This window comes from Rhinolophus hipposideros, assembly GCF_964194185.1.
Source record: "Rhinolophus hipposideros genome assembly, chromosome: 5".
In the NCBI taxonomy this organism is placed as follows: Eukaryota; Metazoa; Chordata; class Mammalia; order Chiroptera; family Rhinolophidae; genus Rhinolophus; species Rhinolophus hipposideros.
The window spans coordinates 71474978-71500511 of NC_138051.1; the positions used below are offsets into that span (position 1 = coordinate 71474978).

A 25534-nucleotide genomic window follows, 5' to 3' on the forward strand; every position below is an offset into this window, starting at 1 on the left:
GTTTTGCTCCCTCGTTTTGAAAATAATACATTCCTAGGTTTCTTTTTTCTTTGGGGCTGTTGCTCTTCTCCTGGCCTGCTCGCTCCACTATTTTGGGAGTGTACTATCCTCTTTTCTTTTAATAAATCCACTGCTTGCTTGGCTTTTTCAGCGCATCCTTGAATTCTTTCCTGTGATGATACCAAGAACCGATTTTTAGGGTTTCTCCAGAAGTATTCCAAAGAACAAAGAAAGTTAAAAGTTCTTATAGTAAAAAGTACATTCTTGAGAACTATCAGTTACGCATTCTTAGCGCTAGGATTGGTTCAGAACGGTCATCAGTCAGATGTCAGGCAGTCAGCATGATGGATGCCAGGTGGTTTGGAAGATGGGTGCCAAAAAGTCTAGTCACATCCTGATGGTCTGGATAATGAATGTCAGGTAGATGTATGTGTAGGTCCTTCAGAGGATAACTAGAGGATTACCAAAGCCCAGACGTACATCCAGGCATTGATGCAGGACTGCAGCATTCAAAAAAGTTGAAGTTCCCAGGCTGGTTAGGATGCAATCTGCTGTGGCCAGGATAATAATGAAGAGCAGTCGCAGAGCGGGTGGGTAAACTCCAAAGGGATGAGTGACACCTACCTCTTCTCAGACAAAGGCTGTCCCACAGACTTTCTAGAGGGGTTGTGCTGGTCATTCCCCACAGAAGGAAGTATGCAGGGAGTCAAAGCTGCTATGGTTTTAGACCCAGCTAGGCCACCCATGATGTTTTCAGCACTAACCAGGCAGTGTATTGCAAGATATCTGGGGACCTGCTGGGGGCTCTCATGGGAACACACCCCTGGAAGTCCACAGAAACTAGAAAGACCTAACACTTTGCTGCATTCACCGAAGCACCCACCAACTCAACAAATCAATTCTTTTTCTTTAAATGCCTGGATTTCTCCATCAGTAAAACTTGGCAAATAGGCTTTACCTGACTTTGGGTTTTGAGTGAAATTTCAGTAACAATGCAAATGTTTACTAGAGACTGTTTTCATAGTCACATGTCCATTGGGAACCGTCTCCTAGAACAAAGAATAAGCAAAGCTGGCTGCAGCTGGGCTTGAGAATCTGATCTGTTGAGAAGATAGATGGAGAATTACTCAACAGGGAGTGCCCAGCTTTTCTGTCTTTTGTAGCCTCTCCCACGTCTCTTTATAGCACGTGGGAACCCATGTCTCAACTGCTCCCTAAAAACAAGCCTCCATGACCTAAGTGGGAACGGAATCTTCGGCCAGTAGACAAGGTGGCAGGAAATGTAGTGCGAAGAGTGTCCCCTGCTGAGGCTGGATGGAGTTCCTAGAAGCAGCCAATAAATGTCCCTACCAATCTACTAAGTCAGACGGACTTGGGCTTGGCCTTGACATGGGCTAAACTTTAACATGAACTTACCAGATTCACATGCATACCAAGAGTTTTCCCTGTACTCTCTCAGCTTCCAGACACCTCTTATTGGCTGCCCTGCTGTGACCGTTCTCCACAAAGGCCATGGAATTTCTCGAGCTAAAGAGTGGGGGTTCCCTCTTTCTTTTCTCCAGGTACATCCTAGGGCGCTTTGAGTCACCCAGGTTCTCACCTTTCACAATAGAATAAAATTGATGAGGCTCTCCTAAAATTCCTTTGTCCAATTTTACTTCAAACTGACCCACTTTCCAGAAGCTTATAACTTTGTGACGTGCACTAATTGTGTGATTCCCGGGGCTTTCCATAGGGACCGTTGTTCTGGAAACTGTGCTGGGTTAGTATTCAGAAAGCTTTGGTTTGTGGTTTTTAGCTCTGGTTGCAAATGAGAATTGCTTATAAAGAGTTTTCTAAATAGAGATGGAAAAACTTTACCCTCCAGATATTTCAATTCGGTTTTTAGCCATGACCCTGCCACTGCTACTTGGGGCCCTTAGGCACCTGTTTCATTATCCTTGAACTTGGATAATCACCCTCCTTATCTCACTTGGATATGATTGGTGGGATGGAGGAAATAAAGAATTACAATCGCTCTGTGAAATACAGATTAACATCTCAGGCTATCATTGCCTTGTTTTTATTCCTTCTCCCTTTATTCTATTTTTACCCCCATTCTCTACCTCTTCCATCAACTCCACACCCTAAATTATAGTATTCAACAGCACTGCCCCCACCCCCCCACCGAGATTCCAGTTTGCCTTGCTCCCCTGGGCTAGGATGAACTTCTGAAACAGGATGTAATTCATCTCCATGCCTTTCGGAAGACCTGTTCCTGTTCCATCCCAGACGAGAACCTACTTAGCTTTAAAGACTTCCTCAGACATTCAGCATCACCCCAAATGACTGCCCCATCTCATTTCTGCCGTGTAAGGCCACTGCAGAGCAAGCAGAGCTTTGCTTGGGGTTCCCCTGCAGGTGGCATTAGGAAAGGTACAAAATGGAAGACATTGGCCATTCCATTGTCATCCTACTGCCCGTTGCTTTAGTGTTCTGGAGCCACGCCCCCTTCCCCTTAACTGCCAGGGTCCAAGCAAGACCTACGCTCAGGGACTCATTCAGCCACACTTGTGGTTTGAAATATTCTTTATTTTGTAAACATCTGTGTTTAAAAGAGATGAACCCTGCTCACAACTCATATACTGGACCCGAGACACAGTACACAAATTTCACCCGTCACAGGGAAATGGTGGGGACTCAGGAGCAGGTGAGGGCCTGGGGCTGGGCTGAGTCTCGGGACAGCAGGTGCAGACGTGGTGAGGAGTAAACAGGCAGGAGTGCCTGGTCAACAGTCGGGGCCTAATGCCAAATCCCAGGCCACCTCCTGGACTGGAGAAGTTTAGGGGTGAGGGGCTGACCTGTACCTAGTAAGCATAACTGCACCCTAACGTCCCAACCCTCCTGTTCCCTTACTTTTCCCCAGCTGTTGCCTTTGTACATGGAGCTAACCAGGCCATAGAATCTCGACCCCATGTTTTCCCTTCTGGAACCCCTAGGGTACAGTTAAAAATGGAGTCCCTCTGTTCTGTGGGGGCCAGGAAAGGCAATGGTGCTCTGTCCAATCCTCAGGGAAAGCTGCAGTACTGACTGACCCACAGGTTGCAGCCAATTTGAACGTATCTTCCCCTTTCTGAAGTCCCGACTGAGGACACTTGAGGATCGGCATTACCGACCTCCCCACCCCAAGGTGATGCTGCTTGTGCCCCACCACCCGAACAGTTAGTCCTCAAGGAAGCATCTCAAACCAGAGTCGTGACTTACGTCTAGAGTCAGCTCTCTAAATTTCTTATTACGACTTATAACTATTTCTGCCCTCCTTTTCCTTCCATTACGCTAACCCATGTTCGGTTCCTACATCCTGAGCCACCATCTCCTGCTATCTCCTGTGTTGATAAGAGTCTGGAGGAAAAGTTTGATTTCATCCCCCACCCCCTTTTTCAAGGAGTAAGGAAGTGGGGCTCTTAATCCTTCACGTGTGTCCCCTGGATTTTGGTCCTTAGTTGGTGAATTCTCGATGCAGTGTTCTCTGTTTTAGCTCCAGCCCCAGCCAAGCAATATGGCTAATATGTAGCTTAAGGATGATCTTCCTACTGAGGAAGGTGGAGAGGCGCCCTACTAGGGCTGGTAACTGACTTGTCCCTTCCTTAAAGGGCCTCCTTCAAGCCACATGGGGTTAAAGAAACTTCCTCCAGAACAAAGAGCTCTGAAGGAGGGAGTCCTCTTCCCTTTACCTGTGGCCACCCTGCAGTTGGCAAACCCTCACGCATCATCCTCGAGCTAGAGGGGCACAAGATGAGCACGTTGTCTTGAAGGCTGAAGAGAACAACATCGAGCATTTCTACCCAGGGCCTGTTTGCTTTCTTTTCATGAAGCCCCTGCTCTTCTCCCACAAACTACGTCTCAGGAAAACTTTGAGAGCTGAAGGCTGGGCCCACCAATGTGGCTATGTCACTGCTCACCTGCCAAGAAGTGTGGGGAAATACTCTTCTTACACAAGGAATGGAAGGTGGGGCCCAGGAAGCCCTGCTCTGCCACATTCCCCTCTACTTTGCAAACTGCTGCCCTGGCCTGCTCTCATTTGCTCTTAACCTGATATTTAGGAGCCAATCTTTCATTTCCAAATGCTCCCCTTTCTGGGAGTGCCAGGTTGGCTTATGAGTGCCACTCCCTGGGGTGCTCTTTGCCCCTGCAGTACCTTCAGACCTTGGTCCACATCTTTAAATTCAGGAGCCAAGGTGAGCGAGAAATTGTGTACACACTGTGTGGGAGGTAGAAAATGAAGGTGGCTTTTTAACCCTGCCACCCCTCATCTTTTTTTTTTTTTCCTGGTCTGAAGCACCTGCCTCTGAGCTCAGTTCCCCCAAGAGGCAGGTGGGCAGGCAGCCAAGCAAGACCAAAGCTGGGTGGGGTGGGGCAGGGAGAGGTAGGGCAGCCCCAGGCTTCCTTTCTACCTTGATGTTCCACTTTCCTAGATTATTGGTGAGGCAGACCCATGGCACAAGAAGGAATGGTGGGGAGGGGAGGATGGGGAGAAGCACCCCGTGGCCTTTGGTCCACCCACAAAGGAGGGCGGGCGGGGGTCCTCCCAGGAGCAGAGATGAAACATCCCCATGAGCCTGAGTCCATTCCCTTGGACAGGGCTAAGAAGAAAGGAAAGAAAGAAGCTGCACCAGCAGCCACACATCTGGACATACAGGGAAAGGGCGTGAGGGGCTTTGATACAAAACACACTGGGGCAGCGAGAGAGAAGTGGGAAGAAGAGAGAAAAAGCAGACAGGAGACACGATGCACTGAGAAGGATCCTGACAGTGGCCTTCACTCCAGACTCGGCCATTGTCTGGGGAGCTCGGGCAGTGAGAGTACATCCGGTGCTCATAGCAGGCCTGCGGCTGGGGAGACCACTCCAGGGTGAGGGGCTGGGGGCACAGGCTGCTCAGAGATGACAGCAGAGCTGCTCTGGGGGCCAGGCAAGAGGAGTAGCAGCTACTGATATTCCACAGGGTAACCCAAAGGAGAGGAGAAGCAGGACAAAGCCCAGACGTCCTGTCTTCCCGCAGGCCTCCTGAGGGGAGGAGGGATTGTGTGGGTGCTCCATGCAGGACCCTCAGCACCAGCAGGTTTTTGAAGAGTTCGCTGGGCCCTCAGGTTTGCTCTCCTCCTCCTCGAGCTCTGCCAATGCCAACTCATTGCTGGCGCGTGTCCGGAGACCATCCAGTTCCTTCCTATGCGCCTGCAGCACCAGCTCTGTCAGACGCGTGAAAGACTGGGAAAACAAGGGGCATGGGTTAGTCCAGTGTATCCTCCTCCTCCCTTTGCAACCCTGTAACTGCCCAAGGAACGAGGTCTCATCTTAGCTTGGTTCCTTCTCTAGCTTCCCCACTCTGGACTCAGCCAGAGACAAAGGCAACTGGGCTTCAGAGTTCTCACCTCTTTAATGTTGAGGTTGGTGCAGGCACTTGTTTCATAGAAGTCCATGCCATACTCCTTAGCCAGCTGCAAGATAAGAACATTCCTGAAAGGGAATCAGTAAAGGAAGGGAGGTACCCACAGCACTTGGTACATACTTCTGCCATTGCCCTCACAGCCCATGCTGGGTTGTGACAACTTCTCAGATGAGACTAAGAGCTCCTTTTAAGACATAGGCTAGCAGAGAATGGGAGAAGATGCCCCATAAAGACACACCCCCAGCCCCACCCACCTACCCACAGACACACATGCACACCCAACACACACATCATCTATCAGGAGACAAAGACACCAAAATGTTTTGGCAATATGGCAAATTAATGTAAAACATGGGCTTTGGAGTCAGAGAGACTTAAATGAGTGCTGAATATCAGTGCTGCTACTTAACAGCTATATGACTTAAATGAGATATTTATTTTCTCTAAGCCCCAGCATTGTCATCAGTTAAAGGGGGATGAGAGTGTCCATTAGCCAAGGTTGTGGAATGATTAAATGGGGTCACACCTCTCCAAGCACTTGCTTAGCATAGGGCCACACATACGTTGCTCAATAAATACTCTGATTCCAGTAGGGTCTGCCTCTACTTTCAAAGTTTTCAATGACCATGTATTATCTTTTAACACCAAAAATCAATTTCATCTTCAGAGCTAGTGGAATGCTACTGACTAAAGACGACGAGGAAAGTTCTTAAGGCCCTCGGAGTGGGTGGATGACGCTTGTCTCAGTAGTACCCATCTTTCTTTCTGTTCTCTGGGAGGATAGACATTTGCTCACCACGAGGGAATTCCTACCCTCTCTGCCCCCAGGGCTTCCGTGACTGTGGGCCCTTCATTCCCTCACTTTCCTTCCTATCTCTTTCCAAGTGTAAAGAAGACAGGGAGTGGGCATGGAGGGGTGGATAACTGTAAGATGGCAGCTATGCCTGAATGCTGTTACAGAAGAAGTCATCAGCTTGCAGTCTTTCCTCATCACTAACACTGGGATGAGCTCTTAAGCAGCGGTAATCCTATTTTAGAGGACTTGGAGCTGGGAGAGTTGCTGCTCAAGAGGTCTTTGTTATTAGATGCACCCCAAATCACTGTCCTGAAGGACAGTAAGTAAGCTCTCAAGGATGACAACTCATACAGTGCCTTGGGCTACTGTAGGAAGTGTGAGGGTGCCTGATGGTGGGGATAGAATCCACCTGGGTCCCAATTCTCAGGACGGGCCCTGCAAGGCAGCGGAAAACCCCAGGCATGGATTCGGCCAGCTCACTCCCACTTACCTGCTGCCCTTGTTCTCTTCCCACCTGCCGTTTCTGCTCTTCATCGGCCTTATTCCCTATAAGGATCTTCTGGACACCTTCTGGTGCATACTAGGGACAAAGGACAGGCAGAACTGCCAGTGAGTGCTGCCTTTCCATCCCATCTCCCCACCATACAGTCTATACTGGCCTCCACAATAGCACCTAGGGACAAAGCAGGCTGACTGGGTGCAGGTGCCAGGCTCCCCCAAGAACCATGGCTGACGCTAGGGGTCCCAGAAGAATGTATGGGGAACACCTTCGGGGAGGAGACACTCTGGCTAATTCTGGTGCTTCCTTGGATTGGAGAACTGGTATCTGCGCTGGAAAGGACACTGGACTTAAGTCCAACCCCTCATTCTACAGCTAAGGAACTGTGGACTCAAAACAGTTCACGTTGCTTGCCCAAGGCTCCACAGCTGTCATGGCAGAGCCAGGACTAAAATTCCACTTGGTCCTTAGATTTCAGGAAGCAAGCTGTTCACAGCATAGGCTTTGACCTAACTACTTCCAGGGAAGAAACAGACACGAAGGCCTGGCAGGTATAGAGCTTGGAGTGCAGAGCAGCTTGGGCTTTTCCCCCCATGTCTTACTCACCCAGAGATCTTCGTCCAGGGCTGTGGAAGGCAAGGTTTCCTTGTAGCGTTTGCTCGCCAACCCCAAGAGCTTCGGTCTTTCCCATCTGGCCCTTACTTTGCTTTCCACTCTAAGATGCCCTCCCCCAACCCTGACAGTGAGGCATCATCTCCTACCTCATCCACATCACTGACCCACTTCATGATGTGCTGGTAGGAGCGCTCGCTGCTAATGTCGTAGACTAAAAATATTCCCTGAGAGAGAGAAAAAGAGAGAAGGAGATATGGGGGAGGTAGACAAACCTTAAATGCTGGGTCCCACTCTCCCTGCTCCCTGATTAGCATGAGGACCCCTTAGCACCCAGAAACGTCTCCTTCTCTCTCAGACCCCCAAAGATCTTGCTTCCTAGGCCCATCACAGAACTCTCTGAGGTAGGCAGGCACCAAATACTTTGACCTGGGTCTTTGGCCCAGGGTGGAGGGTGAGGGTGGGGGACCTGCCTGGAGTACTCAGAGAATAACTGATGGATGGGTGGTCCACGAACAACTGAAAGACTGCCCTGAGGCTCCCCTCCCCAGCAGGCAATATGAGGGCCCTATTTGGTGGGTCAGTGGCACAGATATCTCAAACATCCAGAGCCAGGATTGTGGGTGGCAGCACCCCACCTCTGAACCCTGAAGATGGTGGCTCACCTGGGCCCGTCGATAGTACTGCTTTGTGATGGTCTGATATCTCTCCTGCCCCGCTGTGTCCCTGCAGTAGAAAGCCAGTCCCTCAGAAGAGCAGGGAGCATGGAAGCAGGTGGGGAGGGGAAGAGTAGGAGCTGGAGGACCCTGTGCCCATGCATGAAAAACTGGGGAACTGCAGGGTGAAAAATCAATAGAGCTTTGGTCCCCAAGGGGATCCAAGCATATCTGTCTGAGGGAGAGAGGTCTCGTCATCAGGTCCTAACAGCGCTTATGGGGCCTCGTCAGCTACATCTGCACCAGGAGCCACAACTGGAAGTGGGCCTTGGACAGCTCTCTCTGGAATTTGGCTACTGTGGCCAGACTGGTTGGATTGCTCCACCTCCAGTTCCTTTGGGCCCTCTGAAGGTAATACACGTATCATTTGGAAATTGGGAGCTAGCTCCCCACGCTGGCAAAGGCAGTGAGTGCGTCCAGCAGCGGCCGGCCAGAAAGCCATAGTAGCCCCCTGTGGCTACTTGTGGGAATTGCACCATGCCACACTGAGGAACTCTCACCAGGGTCCCACCCTAAGTGGTGGGGTGTAGCCCTTCTTCCTTCTAATCCTACTACAGTACAGCACAGCCCAAGGACAAAGCCTTATTTAAGACAAACCCACAGCATTTAGTTTGCCAATTCCTTCTAAGTCATGGCTTCTGGTGACTTGTGGCTAATCCCGTAAAGTTTCCTAAGAAAGAGATGGGAGAGTAAGACGCGTGGGAGCAAGAAGTAACCAGTTATCCCAGATAAAGCCTCAGGATTTTACACATGGCCGAGGCAGCGAGGGAGCAGCCCTAGGTCCTCTCGTCCCACCCAACTCACCAAATCTGTATCCGCACTTTGATGCCATCTACCTCTATGGTCTTCATCTTAAAGTCAACACCTGGGGAACAGGAGAGAGTGGGGAAGTTAGGCAGGACCCCAGCTGAGACCGGAACGATAAGGCCCGGGACACTCTCACTGGAAGGGATCTCCTTTGGTTTAATTTGGCAGAAAGAAGGCATGAGGTAAGGGCCTTAGTGAACCAAAACCCGACTCTAAGGAAGTGGCTGGTACTTTGAATGGGGTTTCCCTTCCTCCTTGCCAGTGGTAAAGGGCTTGGGGGACACAGGGAGGGAATATGAGTGAATATAGGGGAATCCACTCCATCACTGTCTTACTTAGTCCCAAACGTCTCACTCTATTACCATGTGACGTCTTCCTAGTTATACTTCTGGAGAAAACAACTGTATTTTTCTTCTCCTGGAAGTCGAACACCTAGGAACAGCCACGCACTTCACGGGCCTGAGTTTTTTTTCTCCTCTGCCTTACTAACAACCAGGAGAGGTTACAGCACTGTCGTGAACATGGGAAAGGCACACGGAGCCTGAAGAGAGGACTGTTTCCACCCCATGATGTGTATGAAACCCTTGGCACCCAGCAAAGGCCACTAAGGTGAAGGCCAGTGGACCTGTGGCTGACTAACCCCTTTACCATGGGCGGCACTGTTGTTTACAAGGAGGATGGCTTTGAAGTCAGGCCTGAGTTTGAGTCCTGATTCCTGCCACTTAACTCATAGCTACAACGTTGGGCACCTTGCTTCTCTGAGCCTCCATTTACCTCATCCGTAAAATGGGGACTTTACCAATCATTTCAGAGTGTCGCTGAGAAGACCAAGTGAGATAAAGCGCCTGGCACCTGGTCGCTGTTCAATCGATTGCAGCTATTATTATGCCCTAACTCTGTCCTGGTTCATAGTGGGAGCTCGTGAGTGACTACCAATGACCAGATGAAGAGGCAGTAGCACAGCACATTGTTGGCGGAGGGAGAGGAAGACTAAAGGGGTTCTCAGGCTCATCTGTCTAAGGGCTTGAGGAGCTAAGATGCCACAAGACACAGGACACATAGGGCAGAAAGATTCTATTGGGGGGAATTTGCAGCAAGATAAGTCAGCAGTACCAGAAACACACTGGCTGGAATCTAAGTGATGACAGGGTGATGAGGGAATAGGTTTTTATCACGGTGCCTCTCCCCGCTCCTAGCTGTGCCCAGGCACCATGCCCAGTGATTCAAGAGCTGTGTCTAGTAAGTTAATTAAGCTTAAGTCTTCATGTACTCCCTGGAGATAAGTCAGGAATGGGCATCATTACCCAGTTTTCAGGTGCAGAACATGGAAAAGGCCGAGTTCTGAACTGTAGTTACCAGGCTGCCCAGTACAGCCCCAAAGACCCCACACCGCTGCCATTCCACCTGGGCATGAGTTCTTTGCCAATGGGAATACTTCTCCCCTTATCCATTCTGTCCCCAGCTTTCTACAAATACAGGCAAATTAAGTTCCGATCTTCCCTCTCACCATCGAGACCAGTCATAATTTAATTAGAGGGAGAAAAAGATTCAGAACAGACAACCTGAACTAAATCAAGTTGGTCAGATGTGAATCATTTTTCACCTGACCGAGGTGATTCATATCTATTGAGCTGTACTTTTCCAAATGGGCAATGCCTGGCAGCCATTCTCCCAAGTATGCTGAGACAGTGAAGGCAAGGAGGGTGAAAGAAGGAGCAGGGCCCCTGGCCTTGGTGGGGGCAGTAGCATGCTTACACCCTAGACAAACAGTTGTCAAGAATTTGCCTCTCCCCAAAATCTGGCATAAAAGGGAATCAAGAAATTCTTGTTTTCCATGGTTCAGTGCCTTCTTCCCAGGAGAACAGAGATTTTGTTCATTTTATAATAAACCTAGTCCATCCTCATACTAGCCCAGCGAGCCTGCTCAAGGACAGTGCCTTGTGCAAAGAGGCCACAAGGGGGTGGGGAGTCAGGGTGAGGACAGAAGGTTCTATTTTCTTTATTCCATAAACTTCTATGGGAACTTACTTTGTGCCCCTCACAGTGCTAGAGGCAAAGAGTGGCAAAAAAGACATATGGTCCCTTCCAGAACTTAGTGGAAAGGAAACAAAGGCCCAGGAGGTGAGAGAACTACCCTAAGGTCAGCACAGCCAGCAGCAGAGGCCTGTTTGAGTCCAGAGCCCATGATATCCCTCTCACTGTTTCTTAGGGGAAGGAGGGAAGAATTGTGTGTTAACTAGGCATAGAGCTCTTAATTACACTTGGTTTCCTGTTTCTCTGTAGGTTCTTGAAAATGGCTGAGCTGGGAGAGGAGCACCCAATACTAGGAGAACTCTCCCTGAGAATGAACTCAGGCTGTTAGAAAAGCAGGACAGACGAGAAGATATGCAACTACCCTGGGAGTGAGTGTTGGGCTTGGATTCCTTCTCGCCTCTTCCCTTACTTCTTAGTTGTGTGGCCAAGGACCAGGGCTGAGGAATTCTGGGGGCCCACCATCTTGCAACCCAGGCCCTCCTGACCACCCAATAAAATTTGTTTTAACGTCTCTGAGAAGTCAAATGCTTCAATTTTGGCTCTTCATAAGCCCTAAGGAAGACACAGGGAAAGTCTATGCCTTCTGCGGTTTTCCTCTCCCACCTACTCCCCCTCTTTTTTTTTTAATTTAAAGATTAACAGCCCAAGGATTTTCTGGTGGGCTCTATCCCTTCTACTCTGCTCCTACACACCTGGACCTTCCACTGTGTCCACTCTGCCAATCAACCCCTGGCTCACCATGAGGTATGCCCATCCCGGGCCCTTTCTGTCTCCTTGAGTAGCTGTTGGGTTTTTCCACTGCTGAGCACTGCAGGGCAAAGTCAAAACACTGGCTTTGTTTAGTTGCCTGCAGACTCATGCTTTGTCACCTCAGCTGCGCCCTCGAAGCTGCTCAGCAAACTGTTTGCTGGATGTATGTCCACCTCTCACATTTCTCACAGCCACTGACCTCCCCTCTGAAGGCTTCAGTCCCACCGTGTCCCCTCCCCACAGCTGGAGGCATTCAAGAGAATACCTTGTCCCCTGTCGGACGGGCAAAATGAAGGCTGCTCGATTAAGCCTTTACTCTAAGGCCGACCTAGTTTCCTCAGAATTTTCCTGTCTCCTCCACCTCTCCTCAGGGAGAGTCCTTGTGCCTTCCCAAGTCTCCCCACTCAGCTGTCCTCATCAGCCTTCTCTGGGTGCATACCCTAACAGTTGGGCCCCTGGGTGTTGCAGAATCTAAGGGAAGAGGAGAGATTTCTTATCTACCTCCACCCAAGTGTGTTCTCATCCTGGCTCCTCCAAGGCAGCACGCCTCAGACCCTAAGGTGAATGCAGATTACGGCAGGGATCATGTTCAGATGCGGGTTCTGATCCATGATCCGGCAGCTGGTAGATGCGGCCTGAGATGTGGCGTTCAGCATCCAGGTGAGGCTGCTGCTACTGGTCCATGGATCGCACTTTGAAAGCAGCTTCTAAGACAGTGGTTCTCAAAGTGTACCTGGACCTGCAGCCTCAGCTAGGTCTTGTTAGAAGTGCCAATTCTCTGGGCCTACCTAGCCCTACTAAGTCTTAGGCACACAAAGTTTGAGAATCACTGTCTAGCCCATGTCGAAACAGAACCATACCCCAGGCTCATAACAATACTTGTAAGGACAACATACCCCTCCCTAGCTAGGGGATCCAGAGCTCTCAGTTCTTATGCCAGCCCTATGAAGGAGGTAAGAGTGGAGATTATCATCATGAGGCACAGAGGCCGAGTAACTTACTCATGTTCCCCTATCTTATGGCTGAGCCAGAACTGAAAACCAGGCTCTTAAAACCTATCCATGGTTCTTCTCACTCAACCAGTGGCTTCCCAACTCTTCGAGGCTGTGGAACCTTCCTGCCTTATCTGTCATGCCCCGGCATACCCCACCTGTTCTAGTATTAGGAGGCATATGGCCATGGGCCAGTGAGCACACATGGGGCAAGCTCACCATAACCTATTTTCAGGGAACCCTTTGCTCCTTGAGAGTTTATGATTCCACCAAACCCAAATGCATCACTCTGGAGAGTGCCACCTCAGTGTCCCTACAAGAGAATCTGCTTTCTTTCCCGGGCACAGGGAATACTCAGGTGTGAAGAAACATGCAAACCACTTCCACACAGCTCCAGCAAAGGTTCCTAGAAACCTTGGAGCCCTGGGAGGAGAAAGTCAAGAAGACAGGGCCCTCTTCCAACCAATGCCGAAAGCATGGCAAGCAGCTCACCATTTTTTCCCAGCACCTCAGATATGTAGAACATGGTACCTGCCATACCCAGTGTCCTTTTCAGGCTGGAACTGCCCTGCCCACAGCCTCTGCTCAGTGTGTTCTTTGCAGAGAAGCAGCTCCTGACTGGACTAGCAGTGGCTATCTGACCAAAAGTAGGCTGGCAGTGGGCTCGCTGGTGATCCAAAGGGTGACCTGGTTCAGGGGCCAAGGAAGCTAGCTAAGTCGATCAAACCAGCTCCCTCCAGATGGTGCAGAGGGCACTGGCTGGTTGGTAACGAGAGGAACATGAAGCAAACAGATGTGCAGAGAAGCAGGGACGTCTACAACACGACTGTGCTGGCCAGAGTGGGGATGAGGGTACTGATCCCAGCACAGCCACCAGCCCACACCGGAGCCAGCCTTTCAGTCCATGGGTTATAGCACACCCCTTTGGAGAGTACCTCAGGATGCTCAAAGATTCACAGCTTGTGACTGTCCACTGCTGCCTAATGGCTCCCCCCCACTGGGAGGTAAGACATTTCAACTATCGGGCTAGGAAGCAGACTTCTAAAACGGCGTACCCTGTTCCTTACTGCCTGCTGGTTTTGTCTTCTAGTTCCAATAGAGTACCTAAGGGGCAGAGAATATATTTTGTATTTGACAAAGTTTTTTGTTTGTTTGTTTTTAAAAACTGCCTCCATACTAGCACAGTGCCAGGCATAAAGTAGCAATTTCGTTACTGGCATCCCCCTGCCCCAGACACCATCAGGAGGGATGGGTGCCTGTGGTTCAAGAGCAGGGACGTGTGTCCTGCCATCGGAACGCCTCACAGGAAAGCAAGAAAAATTCCTCAGTTAAATGACAGTGCCAGGTCCTGATACACTGGTGGCCTCGGGCTCGTCCTGCTGTGTCCCTGGCTGTGTGGCCTCTGTGCCTTCAGCAGCAACCCCAGCAACTGGCAGGTCATAACTGGAGGCCTGGAGCGCAGTGACAGCTGCTGTAAGAGAAGTGGGAGGATAGGTGAGGCCCTCCTCTGGGTACAGGGGCTTGGGCAGGTCAGAGGGAGAGCAAGGGAGCCAGCACTGGCTCCCGTTGGTTCCTAAGATATCTAGCCGTGGGCAGTAAAACTGGGACGGGCTTACTGCTTCCCCAGTCTAGCAATAGAGGGGCTGTGAAGACTGTGGAAAGAAGGGAACAGGACACATATGGGGCAAAGAACACTCCTTACCACCACTGCCTCCAAAGAAAGCCCTGGTAAGCATGGAGGTAGTGGAGTGCAAAAGGCAGAGTGGCATGGTCACTGAGGAAATAGTGGTGAGGTGGGAGTTCGGGTCTAATCCTGCCTTTACCACTAATTACCTGTGTGGTCTTGGGAAAGCTATTTAACCTCTCTTTGCCTGTTTCCTCATTTGTGAAACGAAAGAGACAATCCCTGATGTCAGAGAATTTTTATAAGAACTACGAGATAAGGTATAAAACCCATAACACAGGGCCTGGCACGTAGAGCTTTATTACATGTTAGCTGAAGAAGCTATCAGTGGGCAGGATGAGATTAGGGAGCCCAGGGTCACAGCTTGGGGAGTGGAAAGAGCTCTGAGTAGTAGGAAGGGCTCATGTTGGGGACAGGGGCAGAGAGGTGAGACAAAGAGCTCTCACTAAGCTGGAGTGTTTCAACAAAAAAAGAAAGTGCCACCTACCGTGGAGCCCAAACGGCCCCCAGAGTCCAACTACAACCTAAGTTCTGACGAAGCTAGTGTGTGCCTATTCGTGGGCCAGCACCTCATGGGTTAATATCAGGTGCCAGTTTGCCTGCCTGCCAAGTGCCACATGCTTCAAGTGGAAACAGGGCTCTTCTGGATGCCAAATGTTATCACTGTGATCCACCACAGCCCAAAGGACGAGCGGCGTGACCTGAGCCTTTTTGTGAGCAATAAGATGCCACAACAGGAACAACTTAATACCTGAAACCCAAGGCAGACACCCAATCCGTGGAGCCATGCTGGCTCCAGTTACCAAGCCCAGGTCCCAGGAAGGCCCCCAGTCCTACCCCCTTAGGAAACCAGCATGTGCTGGACATGTGGAGCTCACGTGGGTTGTGGCAGGTCACCCCCAAAGAGGTCACCCAGAGCAACTCCAAAACAAGTTTAGGGAAAGGCAGATCCTGCAAGGAGGTGGCTGTCTCACTCTGCCATCCCAGACAAGGCATCAGGGTAATCCCCATTTCCATACCCCCTTCTCTCAGCAAGAGAGACCAATAGCACTAGGAGACCCCTAATGCCATTTTCCCCCAACGTAGGGACAAGTGAGGGGAAGACTAGGGAGGGAACGAAGACAGAGGGAGAACTAAGAGATAAAGCACAAGAGAAGATTCAAGACAAGGGCTCCTGGCACACAAATGTTGTTCCTACCAGTTAGGCAGGGGGCTACGGGAGAGCGTCTTTGCCTCAAATCTGCCACTTGCTGTATCCATTTCCTTTCTTCTTTCTGGGGACTTTTAGCCTCACTGTCTGTGGGACCACATGCCAATTGACTTCCTCCTCTTACTGAGTTGCAGACTGACTGCCCATCATGCTGCCCTTGTCCTGGGGAAAAGGTACACCCAGGTTCTCTGACCAAATGCATCAGTCAGCATTCACACCATCTTGCTCTGGGAGAGACGGGAAGCAGAAATAAAGAGGACTGGCTTTGACAGATAGAATCCTGATCCTCTAATGCCAAGATCATGTTATACCCTCCCAGGACTGGGATCGAAGGCTCTGATTCAGATACCCGCCCATAGAAAGACTGGAGGTTTCAGAATGATATACCTCCTTTCTCTTTCAAGACACACACTCACACACACACACACACACACACACACACACACAAACCTCAACATAGAACAGTAGTGATTTGTGGACCAGGACAACTCTGGAGGCGACCACTTTCACATAAAATATTCAAGGGTCAGTCTTTGGAAAGCCAGGAACCCAGAGGCTGTTATCATGTAGAAGGGTTTCCCGGTCAATCCTAGACTCCCACGAGGCGGGAAGGAATGCATGTCCCCAGTGCCTGTGCCCTAGGAGCTCCCTACTCTAGAGCCCCTGAAAGTGGGGTGTCCTGCAAGGTGGCTCCCGCAGCTTGGCTGAGCTGATGGGCATCATCTGACACCAGCAGTGACCCTGAGCAACAGGCAATACTGACTTTAAGACACCAACCCTTTGTCTCTTCATATACCAAAGAGGACCCATTCACACAGAGATCAAGGGGGAACTTTCTTGCTCCCTCCTATGTCTGAGCTTCTCCTTCTCCCTGTATTTGAGCAGAAGAGCTTCAAACTACTGGAAACAGTTCACCCCTTGCTGGCCTCTCCCCCTCTCCTCACAGTCCCCAACACGTGTACGTAGCACAGTGAGTTTCTCATTGTCTTAATCCCAAGAAACCAATATTATTTGCAACTTCCCTCAGAGAAGAGCAAAAGTCCTCTAGGAAAATCACTCCATCCATCCATCGATCCATCCATCCATGCATCCATCGATCCATCCATCCAAAAAACTGTTATTGAGTGCCTACTCTGTGCCTAGAACTAGGCCAGATACTTGGAGACACATCAGTGAATACAGAAAGATCCTTGTCTTCAGAGAGATTCTGTTTGAGTGGGGGAGACAGATATCAAATAAGTAAACTAATAAGTAATATTATACCATGAAATGATAAGTGTTACAAGGCAAAAGCAAAAGAATATGGAGTTGAGAGTGAGGACAATTATGTGCTAGTTGCTTCAGAGTGGCTGATGAGAGACCTTTTAAAGCAGGTGACATTTTGAGCTGAGACCTGAATAACAGGAAGGTACCAGCAGGGAGAAGATCTGAAGGATCGGGGCCCCAGGCAGGGGAAGCAGCAAATATCCTTCAGACAAGAACACACTTCAGTCAAACTCAAGAGTTCCACAGAAAAGAAAAGGAAGGGGGACAACATTATTTCTTCCTCTGTTATAATGGGGGAAAGCACAACGAGGCCCTTCTCTTTTCTTAGGTCTCATGGGGACTCACCCTCACATGTGCACATGTGTGCACCCACACATGTAAACATGTTTGTAGGTTCTAACCTGAAGAATGTACCAAGAAACTTCTCAAGTACTAGCAAGGCCAACTTGGGGGCTCCTTGCCCCCACTTTATGATATCTCTTCACTGAATGCTCATGTGTGTAAAGCACACTATTTCTGTGCACATAGTAGGTCCACAGAGTAGGTACTAAGGAAATATTGGTTCCCTTCTCCTTGCCCTTCCCCCTGCTGTGTGCACAGACCTCCATGGGGCCTCTGTGACATGTGCTGTGTGCTCCAGCTAACCCTGTCCCACTCCTCTGGCAGACTCTTGACCTGGGCCTCGCCTCCCTGAGTGTGCTGCTGGGTGGTCAGTGGGCACTGACCCCTCGCTCCTCCAGCCTCCTCCTGAGCCTCTTCCTGGGCAGGGCCAAGTTGACAGGCAGCAGAAGTTTCTAGGAGGAAGCGACAGGGGCTGAAGCCATAGGAGCAAACATCTTGGAGGCGCAGGGCCCCCAGATGCATCAGCCCTCATACAGAGTCTAACAAGGAATGAATTAAACTGAACTTAAGCTGGTCCAACCAGAACCTGGCTAGTGCCAGCTGCCTCGGCCAGGCAGGAGAGTGGCAGCCCCTCCATCATGAGGTGTTTTCCACAGCAACTCTCCCTTGCCCACTGTCCCCTTGGGGAATCCTACTTAGACCTCACTCAAATGTTACTTCCTCTGTGAAGCCCTCACCGACCTCCCCAGGAGGGATCTGTCATTCCTCTGTGATCCCAAAGCACTTTGACACTGCTCTGTATGATATTCTGGTTATCTGTTTGGAGGCCTGACTCCTGGAGCATTATGAGCTCCCAGAGGGCAAAACAGCGTCTTACTCATTTCATATTTTCTCATTGACTGGGCAAGGTAGATACTCATTATACATTGTCCAACACATTAAATAAATGAAAGAAAAAATGAGTGAGTGGGAAAGTGAGTAAATGACTGAATGAAAGAAGTCAGTGCCCAGAGGAAAAAACCAGTGGAGAGAAAACTTTAATCAGGGAAGAGTGACCAGGGAATGACCCACATTTCAAAGCCAACTGTTGGCACTCTCTATAGATCATGGTGCCCCAGTCACAGAGCTCTTATCTAAACTGTAATTTTACGCAACACTCAGATCTCATCCTCAGAGGCCCCCCAGCTGGATTCCTCAATCACACCCGCCGACTGTCCTCCAGAGGGATGTGTCAAGGAAGCAGACTCGACCAGCTGCAGAGGCACAAGTGTCTCTCCATCCCAGAACCCTCAGGTGGGGTTGGGGAGTCACATGCTCTCGCCCCTTGGGCTCACAGGAGAGAGGTTCTGCTTGGCAGCCTGTGGAAGGACCTTCCGGGATGAGCAAGGGCATGCCCAAAGCCAGTTCGGAGAACCTGGAGGAGAGGAGATGGTTCAAGTCTGGGCTAATCATCTACCTTGGGACTTCGGTTTTCCCACTTATAAAATAGGGTTGATGATTAGCACTTTCCTTCTCAGGGGGAGGAATTAAATGTCCAGGAAGCTATGTGGTCCTCTTGACAAAGCACACTGTCCAGGCAGAATAGCCAAAGAGAGGTCAGAGGCCTGTGCAGAAAATTGGCAGTTTTACAGGGAAACAGGCACAAATATTAGATTACAGAAGAAGGCACTCTGAGAAGAGCTGGCAATCAGGGTAAAAGGGTAATGGCCAAATATTGATTTTCACGTTATAAAGCTCATCACCAAGCTGTCTGGGGAGTAGAGGGGAGGCTGGGAGGAAAAGGAGCAGAAACAGGGTGCTCAAAGCCGTGGATGAATCTGCAAGAGCTGGGAAGGTGGCACACAGGTGCATAAAGCAGCAGAAACAAGATCCTCTGAGGGTTTCAGAGCCATTATTGGGGATCATGTCCTTGGAGAGCGGGTGGGCAGAATAGGGGCCGGAGGCAGTGTGATACTTGGTAGAGACTTGCGCCTTGAACCAAAGCCACCCTGTCCTCTGAGGTCACCTCTTTCCCTACTCCTCCACACCTCCTCACCTCCACACCTCCTCACCTCCTCACCTGCACACCTCCTCACCTTACCTCCGTACCTCTATACTTCCTCTCCAACTCATCTCCTCACCTCCTCACCTCCACATCTCCTCACCTCCACACCTCCTCACCTCTACACTTCCTCACCTCCTCACCAACTCACCTCACCAACTCCTCACCTCCTCACCTCCACACCTCCTCAGCACCTCACTCTTTTTTCTCAGACCTGGGACCACTAGTGCAAGGGGGAAACTGGCAGAGAAACAGAAATGAAACCCAGAATCTTCTCCTGTGCTGTCCTGGAAAGTGAAATGGCACTCTGATTCCTGTCTGTGCTGTTCACTGCTGTGTCCCTGGCTCCTCGCACAGCTTCTGGCACAAAGTGGGTGTTCAGTAAACAGTGCCTGAACGATCAATGCATGAGGGGTGCATTGATCTCTACAAATTTTTATTAATCTCTACAACTTTCTTATGAGCTAGGACTAATCATAATACAATGATAGCAGCTACCATTTTTTGAGGGCTCTGCCAAGTGCTTCGTATTCATTAGCCTCTGTAATCTTCACAATGACCTTTAAGAAAGATTCTGCTATTATCTCCAATCTACAGATGCAGAACCTAAGCACAGAGATATTAAATAAATGTCTGAAGGTTGCAGAGCCAGTAGGCCACAGGGAGTCTCATGCATGTCAGTATGTCAGTCTCTTCTCATTCTACTCATGGCATCTCACCTTCCCTTCCTCTCTGGGGGGCCTTGAAACAGGGCAGGAAGAAATCTGTGTCAGGCTGCCTGAGGTCTGGGGCACAGACAGCCCAGACCCTCCCGCAGTGTCACATAGCCTATGTACACTGCACCTCATGGTCTGGGGCCCCACAGACCCCAGGACCCTCATGCCCAAGCATTGGCCTAGTGTTTGTAAGGCAGCTTGATTCCAGGATCAGATCTTCCCCCACTGGTCCTTCCCCAGCCCTCTGCCTCCCCTTCAGTCACCCACAAGTCCTTGCCCCAGGCAGCCAGACTCAGTTCAAATGGATCTTCCTAAGAAAGGTGATACTGCAGCAGCATACCCAGCCTGAAAAAGCAGCCCTGAAGTCACAGCAGTTCAACCAGCCAAACAAGAAAATCACAGGCTGCAGCATCCTTAGAACCCAGAAGAGGTACAGCTGAATGGTGGCCTTTAAAACAAAAGGCCCAGAGATCAGGGACAGGTACTCAAGGAAGACCAAAGATGGGCAGGAGAAACCCAACTCCTGGGCAATCCCTTCTTCAGCTGGCATTAGTGGTTTACATGTCACTCCTGGCTGCCACACAGAAAGGAGACCAAAAGTCCCTGCACGTAGACATCCACGTCAGATAGGACATTTTAGCTCCCTGCCTGGGGAGGCAGCACAGGTCATGTGAGGCCCTTTCAGAAGTTGCCAGGTTGATCGGTGGGAAACGAGAACAGGTGACAGCATGGAGTTTGGTATTCGTGTCACAGGAAGGAGTAGAAGGGGGAAAAGAGAGAAGAACGGGCTGAGAGGGTCCTTCGCACCCAGACACTACCAGAGCCCTTGCCTGGGCTCCCTGTTACAAGTCTTAATCCCCTCTTCCAGCCAACACGCTAGTGCCAGTCATTCCCCTGCTCAGAAACCTCTTACATCACCGTGAAGGCTCAATTTCCACCCCCTCAGCCAGGCCCCCAATGCATGCATGCATGCATTCATTCGTTCATTCATTCAACATTTGTGGAGATTATGCCTGGCCCTGTATTAGGATTATGAAAACGAAGGGGAATAAGATTTGGTCTCACCCTCAAGGCACTTAAAGCAAAGTTTGGGAGACAGAGAGATAAACAGAGGAGTGTTCTCACTCTTCCCCTGAAAACCACTTTCTGTTCCAGCCAGACTGCCCAGCCTGGTCCCCTGAACACCCACTGAATTCCCACCTCTGTTGTCTCTGCTCCTGTTACTCCATCTGCTCCTTCCCCTACAGGAACTGAAAAGCAGCCCACACAGCAAGGCCTGGTTTCAGCCTCCCCTCTTCCTCGAGCCTTTCCTGTGGCTTCTGGTCCACAGGGCCCCTCTCTCCGTGTTGTAGTAATAGCACTCACAGTCCCCTCATCATTCACTGGATGCTTCACATACATCTTCCATCATGGATTAGCTGCTGATAACAACTGCAAGACCTTCATTAATAGTAACAACCATGACCATAATGGATTTCCTACATTTGGAGAGCGCTTTACCACGTGCTCATAGATACATTATCTCATTGTGGCCAAGGCTCCTGTGGCCTGTCTTGCTTCCCCAACTAGATTACAGTCTTCTGTGGGCAGGAAAAAGGTGGACTGCAATATGTCCCTAAATGCCTGGCATGGTGCTTTGTAGTGAATGCTCAATTAATTTGTTTAACAGGTAAGAGAGTCTTGTCAGGAAACAGCAGAGAGCATTAAGGCGCTGGCTGCCCACCACGGCACCGCTCCTGGGTCAGCACAGCTGCACCGGAGATGAATGCCAATGGCACGGATCCAGCTGCAGGGCCACCTGCCCACCTGCTGACTAAAAAGAAGAGGGGTGGTCAGTGTCTACCTGGGAGGTCCCCTCGCTGCTCCCTGGCAGGCCCTTCTCTGGAATGTCACAGGCTTTTACAGGAAGTGGCATAAACGGTAAATCACAAAAGTGCCAGCCTAGGTGATATCAACATGCTCCAAGAATCTGAACTCTGTCTTCGCAGCTTGGTGAGTTGCCTCATTTTCCCCATTTACAAAAGAAGCTCCAGGCGAGGTGCCTAGATCAATGCCGAGCATGGTAAAAACATGTCTTAGACAGGGAGCAACTTGAGAGAGGTGACTACATGTGTTATTCATCTTGGAACCTGCTGGTCACAGCATGGAGCATACCTACAGGACACACTTATAATTATTATTTTTGGATTGGATAAATTAATGGCTATGACTTAGTAGTATCCATCGTTTTGGCTCCTTGATTTGTCTTCTGGCTGCCCCTTCCACCTCTATGGAAAACTTTCCATATCCAGAAAAGGGAAAAGCCTTTCCTGACCATCCTACTCTTTCCCTCAGTCTTAGTTAATGCTGAAAACCACGACCAAGATGAGAGAGAATCACAGTGCCTTAGTAAGCTTTCAATAAAAACACATTTAAGAAACCCAGTGGGCAGATTTTGAAAGGCTGCTGTGGAGAAAGACTAGGTTCTTTCTTTTCCATGAATCCAAACTCCTAAACAGTCCTCTGTGTCCTGGAGATAGGTGGATCCAGCCATCAGAAGCAGAGAAACTAGGAGAGCTGTCTTCAGATTTTAGGTCAATATACCAAGGGCCTTGAGGGGACAAGACGGGTAGGATATGCAGAGACACCTCCACCCAGTTCACTGGTTTTCCTCTGACCCCAAAGTGGTCAGACCCAGAGCAATTCTGAGTAAGTCCCTATGACCCGTGAGAGAAAACTGCCCATTCACCTATTGAGCAGGAAGAAATGTCTAAGATGGGAGAAGACAAGGTAGAAGAGACATAAGGAGAAGGGGTGGTAATTGTCGTGTTTCCCTGAAAATAAGACCTAGCCGGACCATCCATCAACTCTAAGGCGTCTTTTGGAGCAAAAATTAATATAAGACCCAGTCTTATATTATATTATATAAGACCCGGTATTATATTATATTATATTATTATGTTATATTATATTATACCCGATCTTATATTATATTATATTAGACCCAGTATTACATTATATTATATTATATTGCTATATTATATTATATTATAATTTTTTTCCAAAAGACACATTAGAGTTGGTTGTCCGGCTAGGTCTTATTTTCGGGGAAACATGGTAGCAGTATGGGAACAATAGACTTAAGGAAAGCACGAGCCTCAGAAGGGCGATCTTCGTATTTCAGAAACAGCAGTTTCCTCATTTGTCTGTGGGGAAGGGGGACACGTTTCCTAGGGAAGGCTATCTCCCCACAACACTGGGCTGAAGCCCAAGAGCTTCTGAAGTGAGGTTCTGAAGTGAACAATAAAGCTCACCAGGGAAAATCTCACTCATAGGACATGAAATGTGGCCAGGATACCAGGGTGCAAACTACTGCCCTTCAGGCAAAAGCCAGGAGCCCCCAGATTTCTGTGGCAGCTCAGCAGCTCCTGGCACCAGGCCCATTCCCAAAAGAGCCACTGAAAATTTCCTTAAGAGTTAACCTGCTGCCCTTTGTCCCCATGCCTGCAACCTGTCCTCATATCCCATCTGGTTCCTCAGCCACTCCCTTGCTCACTCCCTAAGGCCTGCTCTTCCCTCTGAGCCTTCCCCAGAGGCGTGCAGCCTTCCCTTGGCTTCTGTACTCTACCCATCCCTCTGAGAAACCTCTTATCCAGACAGTGGCCCAGCCCAAGGTCCTGGACCTCCTAGGAACCTGCCTTACCACTCCCCTGGGGAAGATGAATGTGTCTGTCCCCTGACCTTACTAAGTCCCCTGAAAATAGTGAAGCAACGAGAATGAGCCACTAGGTGCTCAAGGATGATAATGGTAATGACAGCGGCATTTATCCAGCTTCATCATGTGTTTGAGTTTGTGCTAAGTGCTTTTATAAGCATTATCTCATTTAATCCTTACAACATCATGGTAGGTAGGTACTGTTATTTTTTATAAACATTATCTCATTTAATCCTTACAACATCATGGTAGGTCGGTACTGTTATTATTCCCATTCTACAGATGAGAAACTAAAGGTCAGAAGCTTAAATGACATTCAAGGTCATGTTGCCCCAAAGTGAGGTCTCCAGGTCTAACAACAAACACTGCCTCTTAACCACAGACCCTGTTCCTACTGGCTCTACCTGTTCTGTCTTCTCTCTTGGCAAGGAGTGCGTGTTGGGAGGGAGGACAGATGCTTCAAGTGGAACTGGAGTGCTGGGGCCCTGTCTGATGGGAGAGGGTACTTGGGTAGTGCTGAGGCTACTCCGAGCATGGGTACCCAAACCTGTTAGATGTGGGTGGAATTCCCTCAAGTCAGACTTCTCAGAGGAGGAGCCCCCTCACTGGGGAGGTCAACAGTCCCCCCACCCAAGAAACGATCCTATCACAGTCCTGTCTTGGATGCCACCTGGTCTTGTCCCTTTAAGCACAGGCTCCAGCAGTTCCAGATCAAAGAGATGTATTGTAAGGTGTGTCCTGCCTGGTTTCTGACCCCTTGGTCTGTACACGTAATCCTGATGTCCTCAGCCTTCAAAACAGCTGCTTCAGCCAACTGCTTTCCCAGAGCCGGCTAGAAAGTGCCCCTTTCACACAGCGCTTTGGCCGCTCACCTTACCTACGCCCTCCTCCAGGTGTCCCACCTTGTTTCTTACCTTCACAGCTGGCCCTGGAAACTCAATCCCTTCGGCCCCTTCCTCCTTTCCCCCCTCCAGGTTCCACACTGAGTCACCCCTGAACCGAGGGTACCCAGTGACTTGGCTCCTCACCCTGAACCCCTCTTCACGAGCATAGGTGAAGCTGTGGGGGTGTCCTTTGAGTGGCTAGGATCCTCGCTGCCCCAGCAGCTCGGGGTACCCAGGCCTACACCCGCCTCTGTTCCCTGGGCTTCGACGGGAAGGCTGCCCAGCGAGAGGCCTGAGACCCCTTCTCTGGCCACGGACAGCCGCAGGGAACCCAAGCTCAAGTCCCCATCTGGTGGCCCCTCACCTAGGGGTTTATGCCCTCGCCCTGGCCTCCAGCACCTTCGCCTTCAGCCAGAGAGGCGAACGATTCCTCCCGGGCTGGAAAGGGGAAGGGGCCCCCGGCGGCTGGTGGTGGCGGGCAGGGTGGGGCGCCCCTCGGCCACCGCCCCTTACCAATGGTGGAGATGTGCGAGGAGTGGAACTCGTTGTCGGTGAAGCGGCACAGCAGGCAGGTCTTGCCCACCCCGGAGTCCCCGATCAGCAGCAGCCGGAACAGCACGTCGTACTGCTTCGCCATGGCGGGGGCCGGAGGCGCGCGGAGGCTGCGGCGGGCGGCGGGCTCAGCCCCGCTCTGCCGCTGCCATCGCGGCGCGCGCCAGCCCGGGGACGCCGCGGGCGGCGGGGAGGAAGCGGGCCGGCCCCCGCGCTGGCCTCCCGGCTCGCGCGTGCTGGGAAGCGCGGTGCGGCGGGAGCGCGGTGGGAGGAGAAAGCGGCGGGGCCCCCGCCCGCCCCTTCCCCTGCGCCGCCGCCGCCGCCGCCCGGAGAGGGGGCGGGGAGCGCGCGCCGGAGAGCGGCGACCCCGAGGTGGGGGCTAGGCCGGTGCGCGGTCCCCGCCCGCAGGGTGCGCGGCCCGGGGGAGCAACCCCCTCCCAACCCTTCGGTGCGGGGAGCGGAACCCCTGGGGAAACATTTTTGGTTTTCTGCGGACAGTCTGAATGGGTGAGT

The 25534-nt window shown here is 50.6% G+C and overlaps 2 protein-coding genes across 2 annotated transcripts in view; one reads left to right on the top strand and one right to left on the bottom strand.

The window, feature by feature from the left end:
- Positions 1-11257, top strand: part of CHURC1 (churchill domain containing 1) — a 35251-nt gene extending 23994 nt beyond the window's left edge. Inside the window, exon 5 of the mRNA XM_081050467.1 lies at positions 11140-11257. The gene's annotated coding sequence lies outside the window, so the exon portion shown is untranslated. The remainder of the gene's footprint in view (positions 1-11139) is intronic.
- Positions 2553-25250, bottom strand: RAB15 (RAB15, member RAS oncogene family). The gene is made up of 7 exons (XM_081050464.1): positions 24983-25250; positions 8854-8914; positions 7999-8059; positions 7483-7560; positions 6713-6802; positions 5410-5475; positions 2553-5245 (listed from the first exon to the last, which is right to left on the bottom strand). The coding sequence occupies exons 1-7, from the start codon at positions 25104-25106 to the stop codon at positions 5087-5089; spliced, it is 639 nt and encodes a 212-aa protein (XP_080906590.1). The 5' UTR covers positions 25107-25250; the 3' UTR covers positions 2553-5086.
- Between the last annotated feature and the right edge of the window lie 284 nt (positions 25251-25534).